At 40.6% G+C, this 14,183-nt stretch overlaps 2 protein-coding genes across 2 annotated transcripts in view; one reads left to right on the top strand and one right to left on the bottom strand.

The window, feature by feature from the left end:
- doc2d (double C2-like domains, delta) overlaps positions 1–5,885 on the top strand; it is a 29,553-nt gene extending 23,668 nt beyond the window's left edge. The window contains exons 9-11 of the mRNA XM_044347075.1: positions 1,246–1,327; positions 1,620–1,716; positions 5,204–5,885. Of these exons, the coding sequence (XP_044203010.1) occupies positions 1,246–1,327; positions 1,620–1,716; positions 5,204–5,343 (319 nt within the window). The 3' untranslated portion in view covers positions 5,344–5,885. The remainder of the gene's footprint in view (positions 1–1,245; positions 1,328–1,619; positions 1,717–5,203) is intronic.
- Positions 5,886–8,336: 2,451 nt separating this feature from the next.
- serping1 (serpin peptidase inhibitor, clade G (C1 inhibitor), member 1) lies at positions 8,337–13,600 on the bottom strand. Its single transcript, XM_044346908.1, has 11 exons — positions 13,319–13,600; positions 12,931–12,978; positions 12,644–12,752; positions 12,377–12,544; positions 11,929–12,228; positions 11,480–11,695; positions 10,775–10,918; positions 10,442–10,645; positions 10,199–10,338; positions 9,079–9,301; positions 8,337–8,854 (listed from the first exon to the last, which is right to left on the bottom strand). The coding sequence occupies exons 2-11, from the start codon at positions 12,976–12,978 to the stop codon at positions 8,607–8,609; spliced, it is 1,800 nt and encodes a 599-aa protein (XP_044202843.1). The 5' UTR covers positions 13,319–13,600; the 3' UTR covers positions 8,337–8,606.
- Positions 13,601–14,183: the final 583 nt, after the last annotated feature.

Genomic DNA, 14,183 nt, shown 5'->3' with positions numbered 1-14,183 from the left:
CACAATTATCTCAGAAAGAGATTTTGCAAACTTTCTGTCTTCCTTTCTTTCTGCCATTCAGCAAGACTTACTGTCACAATAGGGCAAAAGATAAAGAAGTCATGGATTAATTACTTCGATCTCAGAAATAATTAATGTTCTGACCCTGTTTGAAAAGTACAATGCATTTGAGAATCTCTATTGTACAAATCTTTACTGACCCCTTTCATCCTACGCTGCTCAGAAATTGCTCAATTTCTCTGTAACATCTACAGGCTACAACTAGGGTTGAATCAGAGAAATAGTTTGAGATTTGGGGAGTTTGTTCAATTTCTTGCAGAGACTTAGATGAAAAGACCAATATCACTCCCATGCCTGAACGATAAATATGAAGCTACAGCCTGCAGCCCACATCCTCATAATTAAACCACCAAATAGGTCGACTCCAGAACAACCCATAGGAGCATTTTCTAATATGCCAGCTCTATCTGCAGTTTTCCAAAACCATTACAAATCACAAATAATGATGTTTTATGGTGTGACAATGCTGTGGTTAAGGTCTGGTTAGGTTTAGGCACAAAAACCACTTGGTTAGGGTCAGAGAAAGATCATGGTTTGGGTTAAAATGATCACTTCAAATATATTTACTACTTCCTTAAAGTTAGGCAACCTTTGGCAACAGTAAACACCACAACAATTGTAGTTACAGTTTTTAAAAAAACTGTCCCAACTCACAGGTTGCAAACATGACATTCACAGTTGGAAACGGGAAGTTAGCCATCCACCCAAGCCACCACCTCCAAATACGGAAATTTGTCATCTGAACTCCGTCACTGACTCCAGTCATAATTACTATGGCCCCTATATGATGTCTGTCACTCAGACGTAACTATAGGTCGTTTTTGGCTACTGAATTTACAACTTATACTGTCCTTTTTTTGGGAAGATGGGCTTGGGGGAAACAGTTAGCCTGTCTAGCCAACAAAGCCAAGCTAACAGACGCCTCTAAAGCTCACTAAGCTCATTGAGCTGTTCCCTGCTGTTTCCAGTCTTTATGCAAAGATAAGCTATTTGGCTGATGGCTGTAGTTCAATTTTGAACAGACAGATATAAAAGTAGTATCAATCTTTTCATCTTGGTCTCAGCAAGTAAGCAAATGAGCATGTTTTCCTAAAATGTCAAACTATTCCCCTGAATTTGAGCTATTTGTTATCTTGATGTTAGACAATATCTTCAGCTGCTCTCTTTTTTCCCCCTCTTCCTCAGCATCTTGCAGCCAGATATGGGGAAAAAGTCAAAGTACAAGACTTCAGTGAAGAAAAAGACTCTCAACCCTGAGTTCAATGAGGTACATGTTTCCCGCTCTTCAAATAACCGCGATACATACACCTGGCAACTTCTTTAATTTCACTAATGAGCTCAAAATGATGTTCTTTAATGTATCTGACGTTTGGGTGAGCATAGCAATTAAGCATACCCTTTTTAAAACTGCCTCAAATTTGTCATCTGCTGCATGTGCTCCCAGCATCAGTCTGCATGTTTTTACTGAAAATGCACTAAATAATGAATTCAGTTCCTTTCAAGTCTCATGTTTATGAATCACTGATATAAATATGTTCTTGTGCACACCACCTGCACAGGAGTTTTCATATGAAGTCACCCTGGACCAGCTGGCAAAGAAAACCCTTGAGATCTCTGTGTGGGACTACGACTTGGGAATGAGTAACGACTTCATAGGTAGGCTGAGATGCTGAGGTGTGGAGGGGAGGAGAGGAAAGGAAAGCAGCAGCAAAGTAGATGACTGTACAAGAGTGTCTGAATGAAAGCGGCACAACTGCAGAAAACATAAAAACCAGGCCGAGCGTGGGCGGAGAGAGGAGTAAAAAAAAAAAAGAAATGCAGAGAGATGAGGGGTAATTATGAGGCTTGATGAGAACGATTGAGCGAGAAAAGGAGAGATTGAGTGGAAAAGGAAATGGAGGGGCTTTAGAAATCAAAAAGGAAGACGTTTTCTCTGGATCCGCATCCTTGATGGACTTGGTGCATCACATCGCCTGCTGCTTTGTCAGACTGCTAAACAGCTTTGGCATGGCCTGGTGTGTATATCACGGCAATGGAGCACATGGGAGCTTAAGGAGTGATGGGGAACTAGTGGGGAGGCACAGTGAGAATGGATTACCACCCTGTGAGCTTGAAGGCCTTCAGATCAAAGTGTTTTGTCTACTGTGTGTGTGTGTGTGCGCGCGCATGTGTATGAGACAGTGGATGGGTGGGTTGGCGGGGGACACACGGTGTTTAGATAAGCCCAGTGAGTTATTAGCCCTGCTGGGAGAAAAGGCCATCAGTCTAACGTACAGCCCCAGATAACAGCCATTCCCTTGACCATTATCATTACAGGTTTAGCTACAGCAGCCTGCCAGTTATGTTAATTGGGGCTGGGAGAAAAATGACACTGAGACAAAGAAGAATGGAGAAAATGAGATGATAAAGAGGCCAAGCGAACACATTCCCAGTGCACTGGTATAAGAGTGAGAGCAATAACAAGCGGGCTAATAGGCTTAGCAGAAGATATAGAGGATGTCAAACGGTAAAAGGTGAGATTTTGGAGATACACGGAAGAGAAAACTGAACAACGAGAGAAAAATGTGGGGGCAAAAGTGCACAAGAAAGCACAGACAATAAATCAAATGGATGACTTGACAGAGCAATCAATACACAAGGAGAGATGAGAAATTTCATCTCCACCCTGAGCCAAATTTCAACCTCTGATTTTGAGTTAGTCATGTTATGTTTTATATTTACAATGTCACCTTACAGGGAAACTGTAAATCCTTATAGAAAACCCTAAAAAATATAGATCTGCTAAAGAAACTAGACACATTATAGATCAGGAATCAACTATGATCCACATTAAAGTTTACAATACAGTTTCTTCATCATTGTCATGACGAAATTCAGTGTTGCATTAATACATTAATTCAACAGGTCTTTGACTCACTTTTTTTAGGACCACAGACAATCCCTGTCATCATGATTCCAATGAGTGGGGTAAACAGACTTTATTAATTTAATTTAATTAATAATTAATCAATTAATCTGTTGATTATTTCCTTGATTAATCGCTAGTTGTTTGGTCTATAAAATGTCAGGAAAAGGTGAAAAATCTTAATTCCCAAAGCCCAGATGCAACCTAAAATGTCTTGTTTTGTCCCGAATAACAGTCCACAAACCCAAAGATATTCAATTCACTATCATTGAGGATTAAGAAACCAGAAATTCACAATTAAGAAGCTGGAACCAGAGAAGTTTGGCATTTTTTCTTAAAAAATGACTCAAAGCAATTAATTGATTATTAAAATAGTTGCCAATTAATTTTCTGTAGACTAATCAGTTAATTGTCTCAGCTCTAGTCAAGTCTGAAGTCTCGATTCAAGTCACAAGTCCTCACAAGAAAATTGCAAGTTAATGGCAAATCTTTCACTTCTGTCTTGTTTGCATTCAAAGGTACATTAATAGAGTTATTAATCCACACAGTTTAGACCAAGTCCTCTCAGTGCATAGGCCTAATAATTAAGAATTCAAGATGTGGCAATGCAAGACGTGCCTGTCGCTGTCTTATTCATTTTTTATTGTGGACTTGACCAAGTTAAGACATGAGTGTATTTGCTTTCAAATCCCACAGTCCAAGTCAAGTCTTAAGGGGATCATATGCTTCAAATCGTCGAAGGCAAAAGTGTTTGTACTTGTTCCAGATGGCCACACTTGAAGGCGAGGCGAAAAGCCTGCCATCATAGAGAGGGGCATGACGCAACAATTCACACAACTTGTGGATGATGGTGCCCTCTTTTCAAAGGCATTCATAATGTTGCACTCATCTGCTGATGTTGTACACGCAAAAAGTGACGTGGAAGTGAAGTAGTTGTGTGTGAAAAATAGCGGAGTTCAAAATCTGATTGCTTTCTCACATTTGCACATCTGCCCAATCGCTGTGTGAAGTAGGTTTGCTTGTTAGACTGTCGGCTTTGGAAATTTACAAAAACTGTTAGACGCAGCCTGCCCTGATGGGGAAGGGAAAAGGTGTGGAAGATTTCAGGGGGTTACAAGCACTTTATGTGAAGCATACTGACACCTTTAGGTCTACAGCTCTTTAATTCACCACCAAGTATTTGTATGCTTGATGGGTTGAAGGAGAAAAATGGGGGAGTAGAGGAAGATTTTTTGAGGGGTAAATGTAAGAAGTCTGAAAAACCTACTCAAACCTACTCAAATCTACACCTGCTCTCCTGCCTGTGTGTCAGCCTCGCCCTTGTCTCTGTCATCTCCTCCGGCCCTGTTTCCTCATCTTTCTTCTGTCCCCCATCGCATGTCACGATGGCTGACCATTCGTTTGTCACTAGCAACCCACAGGCTCAGGGAACACTCCATCGATCTCTGTTTGGAGGAGGTGGGAGTGTTATGGGGAGGGCGGGGCTGGACGTTACAAAGTGTTGTGCGTGATTATCCAATCGAAACTCTGTCAACAGGTTTAGACCTGCTCTCCCAGATGTGTGTCTGGGAGGGGGAAATAGAAAGAGAAGGAGGATACGGGGTATGAAACACACACACAAAAAAGGCTGCCCCACTCTTCCCAGCAGCAGCAGCATCTCAGACAGTGTTCAATGCCGACCTCAGATGAGCCGCAGATCAACAATGGAGCCTTGTTTGCTTGCGGCTGTCATTTTCTAAGGCGCCGCATTGCCAAAATACCGTGTTTAAAACTTCATGCTCCATTAACTATGCAATCACAGCCAAGGGAATGGCTTTGTAATAACCTCGATGTGACAACTGCCTGCATCTCTCTGTCTTACAGTCTGCCTCCCCACCAACGCCTCCATCACCTCCGCTCACTTTGACCTGAGTCATTTCCTGTCTCTCTGCATATTTACACCCCCTCCCCGCCCCCACCAGCCTTCATATTCAGTGGTTGTCCTATTTTCAATAAATCTTTCTTTATCTAAATATCCCTTTCCTGTAATTCCCCAGTTACTTGTCTATTTCTCTTTCTCCCTCCTTTATCTCGAATGTTTACTTCCTTTGTTGCTCTTGTCTGTCCTCCTTTAATGCTAGGCTGTATTCCTTGTTTCTTGATTTTCCTTTCCTCAGTTTATGGCTTCTCACTCCATTGCCAAATTCCCATCATGTCCTGACTCTTCTCCTCTGTTTCTGCCTCTCCTTCTGGTTCCAGGTGGAGTTGAGCTGGGCATCAATGCAAGCGGACAGAGACTCAGACACTGGTTCGACTGTCTCAAAAACAAAGGGAAGAAAGTCGAGTACTGGCATACGCTTACACAGCAAGGAGCCCCGAGCAGCGACAAACCGGACTAGATTACACACACAATGACATTCATGCATACACACAAACACACACACACAAACACACACACACACACACACACATACACACACACTTTGTCTCACTGAAAGATGGCTGGTAACAGCGACCAAGTGAAGCAGTAATAAGAGAAAAAGGAGAAAAAATGCAATAATAATAATAATGTTGAAAATGAAATCCGTCATATAATGCCAATAATTACAGCACCAAGTATTAGTATATGATATTCATACTAATATTAGTGATGGTAACAAGGTGTAATCTGAATACATTTTTTTTAAAGGTGAACCAAATTGTGACTATGTCCTCATTAAAGTGTTGACGTAACAAAACAATACTCAGAAAATTGTGCTTTAGACCTTACTGTATTGTGGAAGTCGCTCATATTTTGTCATTCAAATTTACACCTAATGAGATTTGAGAGTAATGTACTCAAAATTCATTCAGTGAAAGGGGCCACCAGTACGCGCACCCTTGTGACTCATAATGTGGTATATGGTTACTGGGGCGGGGATGTTATAAAAGGTTGATTCTGTTCTGAGAAGTCTCTATTTTAGTGGTTGTTGATCTGATGCAAAACAACACAGCGTATTATAAAGCACAAAATGATCCGTTTGGTGGATTTGTACCTTTACCGTTTCAGTGTTCTTGTTCTTACGTCTTTCATTGTCTTTCAGTGACAGTGGCTTTCTATACACTTTCATATCAGACAGTAATGTGTCTGCATATGTGTGTGAGTGTTTGTGTGTGTGTGTTTAAGTGCGAGTGTGCATGCACACGCATCGGGCTATGAGAATATGAGTGCCTACATTTTCTGTCTGTGCCGTATGTGTCTATCTGTATTAACGTCATGCCCCGTTCAAAATGTCTCCATCCAACTTCAGAAGCACAGAGGTGTGAAGAAATAATAACAAAGGACAAGAAAGACACATACATGAGAGAAATCCTCCGCCACCACAGGCCTCAGTGGTGTGAGTGTTCCTGGCTGGAGGACACTGACAAGCTGTCAATCATGTGTGCCAGACCTTTGCCACCTCTCTCTCATTGCCAGGCAGTCATAGAGCAACTGTAAGAATGGACTATGTCTTGATATATAACCTCTGACCGTTCTGTTTGACTTTCCTGACAAAAGGCTGGAAGTTGTTTCTGCGGCAGGCAGAGCAGATATTGCTTTCAGAGGTACCATTTGTACCTTCACTTGGCTGCATCATTATGACCCTGATTTCAACAGAATCAGAGTAGGTTTACCTCAGTGGCTCCAATCCTGCTCCAGCAGAGTCACAGACGATGCAACATTTCCTTCCTGCAGGGCAAAATCACACCAGTAATGTATTAATTTGAAAAATGCAGACATTTGATTTGATTGATGTTATCTGATATGTGACAGTTGGGCTGCCCAAAGCTTAAAAATCACCTCTAATAAACCCTTTTACACCCTCGGACACTCTCCTTGTGAGGATCTAAAAAACAAACATCAGAGGGCCCAATTTTTTGTGCTTAATTTCATTCATCCCATAAGTTATGACCTATTAAACATCAAGGCTAGTAATATATATTTCATCCTCTTGACCAGAGACAAAACTACTGTGTCCAAGTCTGAGATACATAAGCTGTGTTCAGTCAGTAGAAATGCAGACACATAGAATGGAGCCCTAATACAATTTAACCTCAGGAGGTAAAAAGGGATTATACCCTGCATGGTAAGACATTTAGCAGCAGGGGACCAACCATCCAAACTGAGAAACTACTGTAGACTGTGATGGTGTGTGTCTGCACACTTTACCTACTCGTTTGCTATGTGTCTCTATGCTCATTTCTCCATATTGATGGTGTATATGGGCTAGACTGAATTATCTAAATGCCTGCGAGAATATCAAATGTACTCCCCTGGTTCATCTATCACTACAGCTCTGGCCATAGAACGGTTCACAAAAGCACACCCACAGTCGGTCAGTGGCCTCCGGGAGTTTTCTAACTATTGAATCGATCCTGCTGCTCATATTCTTGGTGTCCTTCGACAACCTTGTGAATGTCTCATCGTTGACTGCAAAAAAATGGATCCTTCAGTGGTGAATTAGTTTTCGAGTAAAAAAAGGGCTTGGGCATTATCAAAAGATTGGAAATAAATTATTATTATTATAACAGTAAGCTTAAACACATTTTCAGTAGGTCCTTAAATGACTTTAACAAGAGGGTTGGGCAGAGACAGCGGGTTATTCTGTACTTTCTCTATGCACATTGAAACTCCCAGCACGACAGCAGTGAGATAATCAAACCAAAACAACAACATTATCACGTTATCCATGCATCAACGATGCATTTCTGGGAATACTCAGTACTTTGTTTGGGGCTAAGCTGGATGACAGTGATCATATGGAGTTCACATTTGTGGCTGGATGGTTGCTCATTCCTGTCTCTGGATCTGTGGGTTTTGTTTACAGTCACCAAGTTTTCAGACTCTTGTCTATTGACCCTGCTTTGCTGATGTAATCATTTTATCTGCAATATAGCTGCATGTTTAGCAATCACCATCAGCTTGTATAATAGAGTGCAACCTTTGCTGATCATTCTGAATGCTGATGTGTTTACAGTTTATACCATCCACTCAATCTCTTACCATCAGTGTGTATTTGTTTGTGAATACAATGATTCAGGGTATTTTTTGCTCAGTTGCTGTGCTTTACCAAGCAAGATGTTGCTTTAAAAAAAAACAGCCTTTACTGTCACAGATTTTGACACTTGTCTTCCTTAAATTGATATCAGTGGTAATGATGCAGGAGGGCAGGGGCAAATGAGATGAGAATTCACTGCTGCAGTCCTTGTGTATTCACTGTCACTGTCAATCACACAGTATGGCTGCCATCCTGTGGTGGGTTTGTGTAACTACTTCGCAAAATAAATTGAAGTTGTTTCAGTGGTCGTCTGTCCTTTGAATGACATGTGATCCCTGTTCTTAAGTCCTCAAAATCATAAGACAGGCAGCGTATGTGTTGCGTAAATATGTGTTTATTCATCATCTTCTTTGAAAACAAAGGGTCACTTGACCTTGATGACTACCTGTAGTTTTACTGATACAGAGAATTTATCTTGTTTTGCACATCAAATCTTCAAAAAGCAACTGAATTTTCAGAAAAAAAGCATAGTGACACAATGACTTTGACTCTACATTTACTGTATCTTTCTTAGCTCATGTGCTTGTTACATTTCTATTCTCTCCCTCCTTCTGTGTCTGTCTGTCTTTCTTCCCCTCTCTCTCTCATGGGTCAGTCACTCTGCCTATAAAGAGTGGCACATTGGCCTGGTCACTCCACAGCAGCATGACGAAAGGCCGCATGGCAGAGAAGGATGGAAAGGAGCGAGAGAACGACATAGCGGTGGCGGCGCCAGCTTCCACTCCTCGTGCGGTCAGTGCCAGGAAGGCTCTGTGTCTGGCATCACCCAGAACCATCTTGTCTTCAGAGTAGAGGCCACACAGGTTGCTACCCTCAAAGAGTGAAGACAGTCCTGGGTGGGGTGAAGGGAGGTGAAAAAAAGCAGGGAGGAAAGCAAAGTAAGTGGATCAGATACATGGAGATCAAAGAACAGATGGGTAGATGTATCTCACAAGATTTAATGTCTCTGCTGGCTCAGAGATGAACACAGGCTGACAGCATGGGTGGGACTCAGTCTGTGGTATTGAGAAGAATTTAATTAAGACAGATAGAAAAGAAGATAGAAGATGAACAAACCTAATTTCTTGAGAAGTATGTTCAAGTCCGGTTGCACATCCAGCTTAATTTGGGGAAGAGTGACCTCAATATGCTGGGGGGACATTGTTTTCAGTTGTTCTATCATTTGACGCACAGCTATGTCCGTCATCTTCTCCTCAAGCTGCAGCAGGTCAGAAGCTTTGCTGGTGCGAGGCAGCAGGATGTAAAGACTGTTGTCACCCGTGAGACTAAACCTCGCCACCTGTTGGAGAGTTTTACTGTGTATGTTAATATATACTTTAAGCAACAATATAAAAATATAAAAATAATCCAAGTAAAAGTCCTACATTCAAACTCCTAAGAGGACAAGTACAGAAGTATTATGAGCAAAATGTACTTAAAGTATCAAAAGTAAAGGTGAATTGGCTCCTGTGAGTGATATATTTATATATATATATATATATATGACCTTATTAGATTGTTGTATGATACATCAAAGCTGAGTAGCATTTTACTGTTGGAGCTAGTTTATGTACAATCAGGTAGTTTAGTCAAGCGGTTCCCAACCACAGGGAAGGGTCTTCAAAGGGTCACCAGATTAGTCATGACATGACTAATGTAGGTCAGAAGAAAAAACAAAGTTCTCCTTCACAAATATGTATTACATTTTTGGATTTCTCTCTAATCTTTGCTTTTTTGCAAACATTTTCTATTTATATTTATATAATTATACTTAATACAAACTTGGTGGAACTGCCATATCTGAAATATAACGAATGAGCCCCAACCAGACACCGTTTTTTTTGCAAGGGGTCACAAGCCAAAAAGGTTGGAAACCACTGATTTAATCTTTAACAGTATATTGCATTTTATATGCTTATCATGTGTTTTTGTGTAACAAATCTTAATCTGGAAAGTAAGTAGTAATTACAGCTGTCAAATAAATGTAATGGAATAAAAAATATAATATTTCCATATGAAATGTAGTGGAATAGTATAACGAAGCATAAAATGGAAATACTCAAGTAAAGAATAAGTACCTCAGAATTATATTCCAGTATGGTACTTGAGTAATTATAGCTGTATGGGTGAATATGTGTGTGTGTGTGTGTGTGTGTGTGTGTGTGTGTGTGTGCGTGTGTGTATGTATGTTCATTACCTGTGCCTTTAGCTCAACATCATATGTCATAGCTGCCAGGTATTTCTGGTGATAGAGGAGAGGCACTTTTACGAGATCACCATCCAGTTTTGTGAAAAGGCCTTTCTTGGGTTTCTGTTCAAACTTGACCTTCCACTGACCTGACACATACAAACACACACATACACACAGTTTATTAGTTCCCACCACCATCTCCAGACGCACACACACACAAACACTCACTCACACACGCACATTACTGACCACTGAAGGAGACAGCATTGAGCAGGATCATCTGGGCATCGGGTGATACGGAGTCAACCAAATGTGTGATTTTATTTTTGGTCTTATTTGCCACCCAGCTGTTGATCATCTGTTTGTTTTCCTCACTGGTTTCCAGCAGCTTAATGGGCTCCGCTTCATAGAACTGCACCGACTGGTTAGTAAAGGACTCACTCAGATTGATTTCTGAGGAAGAGAATAGAAACGCTATGATGAGCTACAGAGATATTCGAAACTATGTGTGCACTCATGAATCTCTGCATCTTTCTCCTCTTTCTCTTCTATTTCGTGCACTTCACACAATGATAGTAGTACTTGGGTTATAGTAGATCTGAGAAGCCATCTGCAAGGAGCTGGCCAGCTTCTCTCTCAACTTCTTCATCTGGAAGTGAACACAATGGAAGTCATGCGGCACACACACGGCCGTCTGGATGGCTCTGCGGGTGTCACCTCTTGCACCTGTAAGAAACAGGATAAAGAAAAGACATATAGATATAGAAAGAAATGTGTGATATAGAAAGTCACAATATGGGTCTGACATTTAATATAGTAAAGTAGAGGAACTCCTGTGACATTTCCAAATGTGAAATGTTTTTATGTAACATATAAATGTTCTTCTTGTCTACCTATAGACACAATGGCATAATATTGCTTTTTAGACCAAAGAATCTTGAAGGATAAGGCTGTCCCACAAATCCCACAAAAAGATCAACACCAGCAATGCATTAGTGCATCTCTCAATACTTTCTGACTTCCCCAATATTTAGCTCAAGCTCCTTTTGTTAGTGGCACTCGGCCCCAAGCCATTCGCTCCTACTGAAAACATAAATATTTGATCAAAAACATATACTTTTATTTTTTAAAAAGGCTTAATATTTTCCCAAAACAGTTACCCAGTGCAACGGTGTGGCTCACTGATGTATTTTTCATCATTTTTGAACAGCAAAAGGAATAAGCTATATGCAACTTTGGACACACAGACAACATCAAATGGATAAAAGCAAATCAGCCATTTCCTACCTAACAACAAATGGGAGAGTGCCCCGTTGATACTAATAGGAGAGAAGAGCAGGTTGGTAGTGGGATATGATTCTCTGAGGTATGAATACAACTTCATGGAGAACTCTGCCATGGATTCCTGCAGCAGGGGTTCCCCTGTGCGACTGTTCTCATCCTGACAGGGTTCCCACGGTGTCAAGAAGCCACTGCACGAGTGAGGAACAGGGGTGGGAGCATCTGAAGGAAAGTTTAGAACATGATTACCCATTTTTCGTGCCAATGTCTCAACATGGTTTAGAAATGAAATCACTGTTTTAATCTACTATTTTATTTACCTCACAATACTTTTGATTATCAAAACTATGAGTCCAGTGCTGTTAAAATTAAGCACTTATCATATGCAAACACATTTAGAGCTTGTTGCTGTTCCATTTTCTATAATCACCGATGGTGCACGCTGCCAAACCTACCTTCAACGGTAATATATACACTGCTGAGCTTCTCTCCCTCTACAGATTCACAAGAGTAAATTCCAGCATCCTCCTTGACAGTTCCTCTAATTATGATGGTCTGATCTTGGTCAAGTGGATAAAGCTGTTCCACTCTTGTAGTATCATCTACTGAAGCCTCTTCTGATTGCAGCTTCCTCTTGCCTTCGGCCGTCTCTTTGAACCAAACTGCATTGGCCTTAACTTGGCTGGAAGGTGGGAAATAGCACGGGAGATGAGTGGTTGAGCCTTCGGGTACCGTAATCATATAGGCAATTGATGCTGTAGAGGAAGACACAAACAACTCAGACGCTTTTAAGCTTTTCATTGAATTATATATACATACATTTTAACCTATCCAAATTCCAAATGCTCCACTGTATTTGCTTGTAAACAAAATAAATATTGCATGTATATCTTAATTTCTCACCATCCACTGTGATGTTGTAGGTCCTTGTCATCCGCATATTGTTCTCCTCTACCAAACACACATATGTGCCCTCGTGAGCAGCAGTTACAGGGGAGATAGAGAGATACAAGCCATTCTTTTTAACTTCTGCCGAGCCAGGTGACTGAGCACTAGGACTTATATCTTCACCTGTTTTAAGAAAAAAAAATCCAACTGAAAATATATATAACTGTGTGCTTTTGCAATGCAGTAAGAATAGTGGTGGTAGTTACTGAAATATAATAAGACCGTTGTATGTCCAGGTGATGGTTGCTCCAGTGAAGTCTGTTTGGAATGAGAGGCAGGGCAGCTGCAGGGTGGAACCGGGTACCACTCGGAGATGTGTGCATGAAGAAAGCTGAACAGGAAAAAAATGTTAGATAAACTGATAAAAAAAGTTGCCAAATTCAGGAGTTGATAGTCAAGAAGGTTGCAGTGTAAGCCCTCTGGTCAACTAATTAGTGGTTATAGAGGAGATACAGTAGGTAAACATTCTGCCTGCTTTCATTATTTCCACATTTATCAGATGAGCTTACCTCAAAAATGAGCTGCAGCAAGAGGCAAAATAAGGCCTGATGTCTCATCTAAGCGAGAGCACAGACCAGAGGGAGAAAAATGGCATTAGCAAGTTGATAGAGCTTGTTTTGCAAGTGGGGATTTCATAATGAATATGGCACCAAGCCGGAAATCAATATGTGGCGCAATCTGTGAAGTTCCCAAATATTAAATCTTGTTAAATTGTAATCGTCTAGCTACAACTTCCATTTGCAATAAGTAGAACCTTGTCAAGATGAATCGCACAAAAACTTCAGTAGATAAAGTATAGTTATTTATAACTGTAGTGTATAATACACTGTGAATATTATTGCTTCAGTTAAATGATCAAGCAACAGATACTCAGAAAAACATGACAAAAAGACTCACATTGCTTGAATTCCCCAAATCGTCCAAATGCAGTAATGGATTCAGTCTTTTTCTAAACCAGTAGTATTTCTGTTGCGTCCAGCCACTGTTACCTCCACCTACTACGTCTGACTGTCTGCTCCCCTAAACCTCAACCAACAATGACTAATCTCTGATTGTTGGTTTAGAAATGTTTGTTTATACAATGCGGGCTGTCTGACTTGCTGGAAATCACATGATTTCACATGTTGGCAACAGAAACGAAAGTGGGATGATTCCCATTCCTGCACTTATTCTTCCTCTCTCTCTCTCTCTCTCTCTCTCTCTCTATCCCTCCCTCAAATTTTTTCTAATTCCAATTCAAATAAACTTTATTGACACTCTGTTCAGTGTCAAATTCTAACTTACTTTGTGATTTGGTGGTTTTGTTCCAATATTTTATATAATTTCCTTTTTGTTTTGAGATGACTTGGCTGGGCCAGATTGTTTGGTGTCTGTCCCGAGGCCCTGGTGTGTGTGGGCAGAGCTGGCAGAGGTGACCCTTATCTTTGTTCAACTCTTGTTAATGAAGGGCTTTGTACAGGTAGGAGTACTGTATTTATTCTTCCTCTCTCTCTTTCTCTCTCTCTCTCTCTCTCACAAATTCTACATTTATAAAGCATATACATTTTCAGTTTTTGTTGACATTGTCAGAAATGTGATAATTCTCCTTTCATAGTGGGTGATGATGGTGTACTGCAGTGCATTGTATTGAATGGAGTTCCTAATATTTTGTCCACTCCATTAACAACATGAGGAGGGAAAAATATTAGCTTTTATGACTTAAGATATCAGTATTTAAGTCCAGGTTTTATCATCAATTACACCAACTCGGTCTTGACAAGTG

Source organism: Thunnus albacares, chromosome 3 (assembly GCF_914725855.1).
Source record: "Thunnus albacares chromosome 3, fThuAlb1.1, whole genome shotgun sequence".
Classification (NCBI taxonomy): Eukaryota; Metazoa; Chordata; class Actinopteri; order Scombriformes; family Scombridae; genus Thunnus; species Thunnus albacares.
The sequence above is the reverse complement of the archived record's forward strand: the minus strand, read 5'-3'. Positions and strand labels throughout refer to the sequence as shown.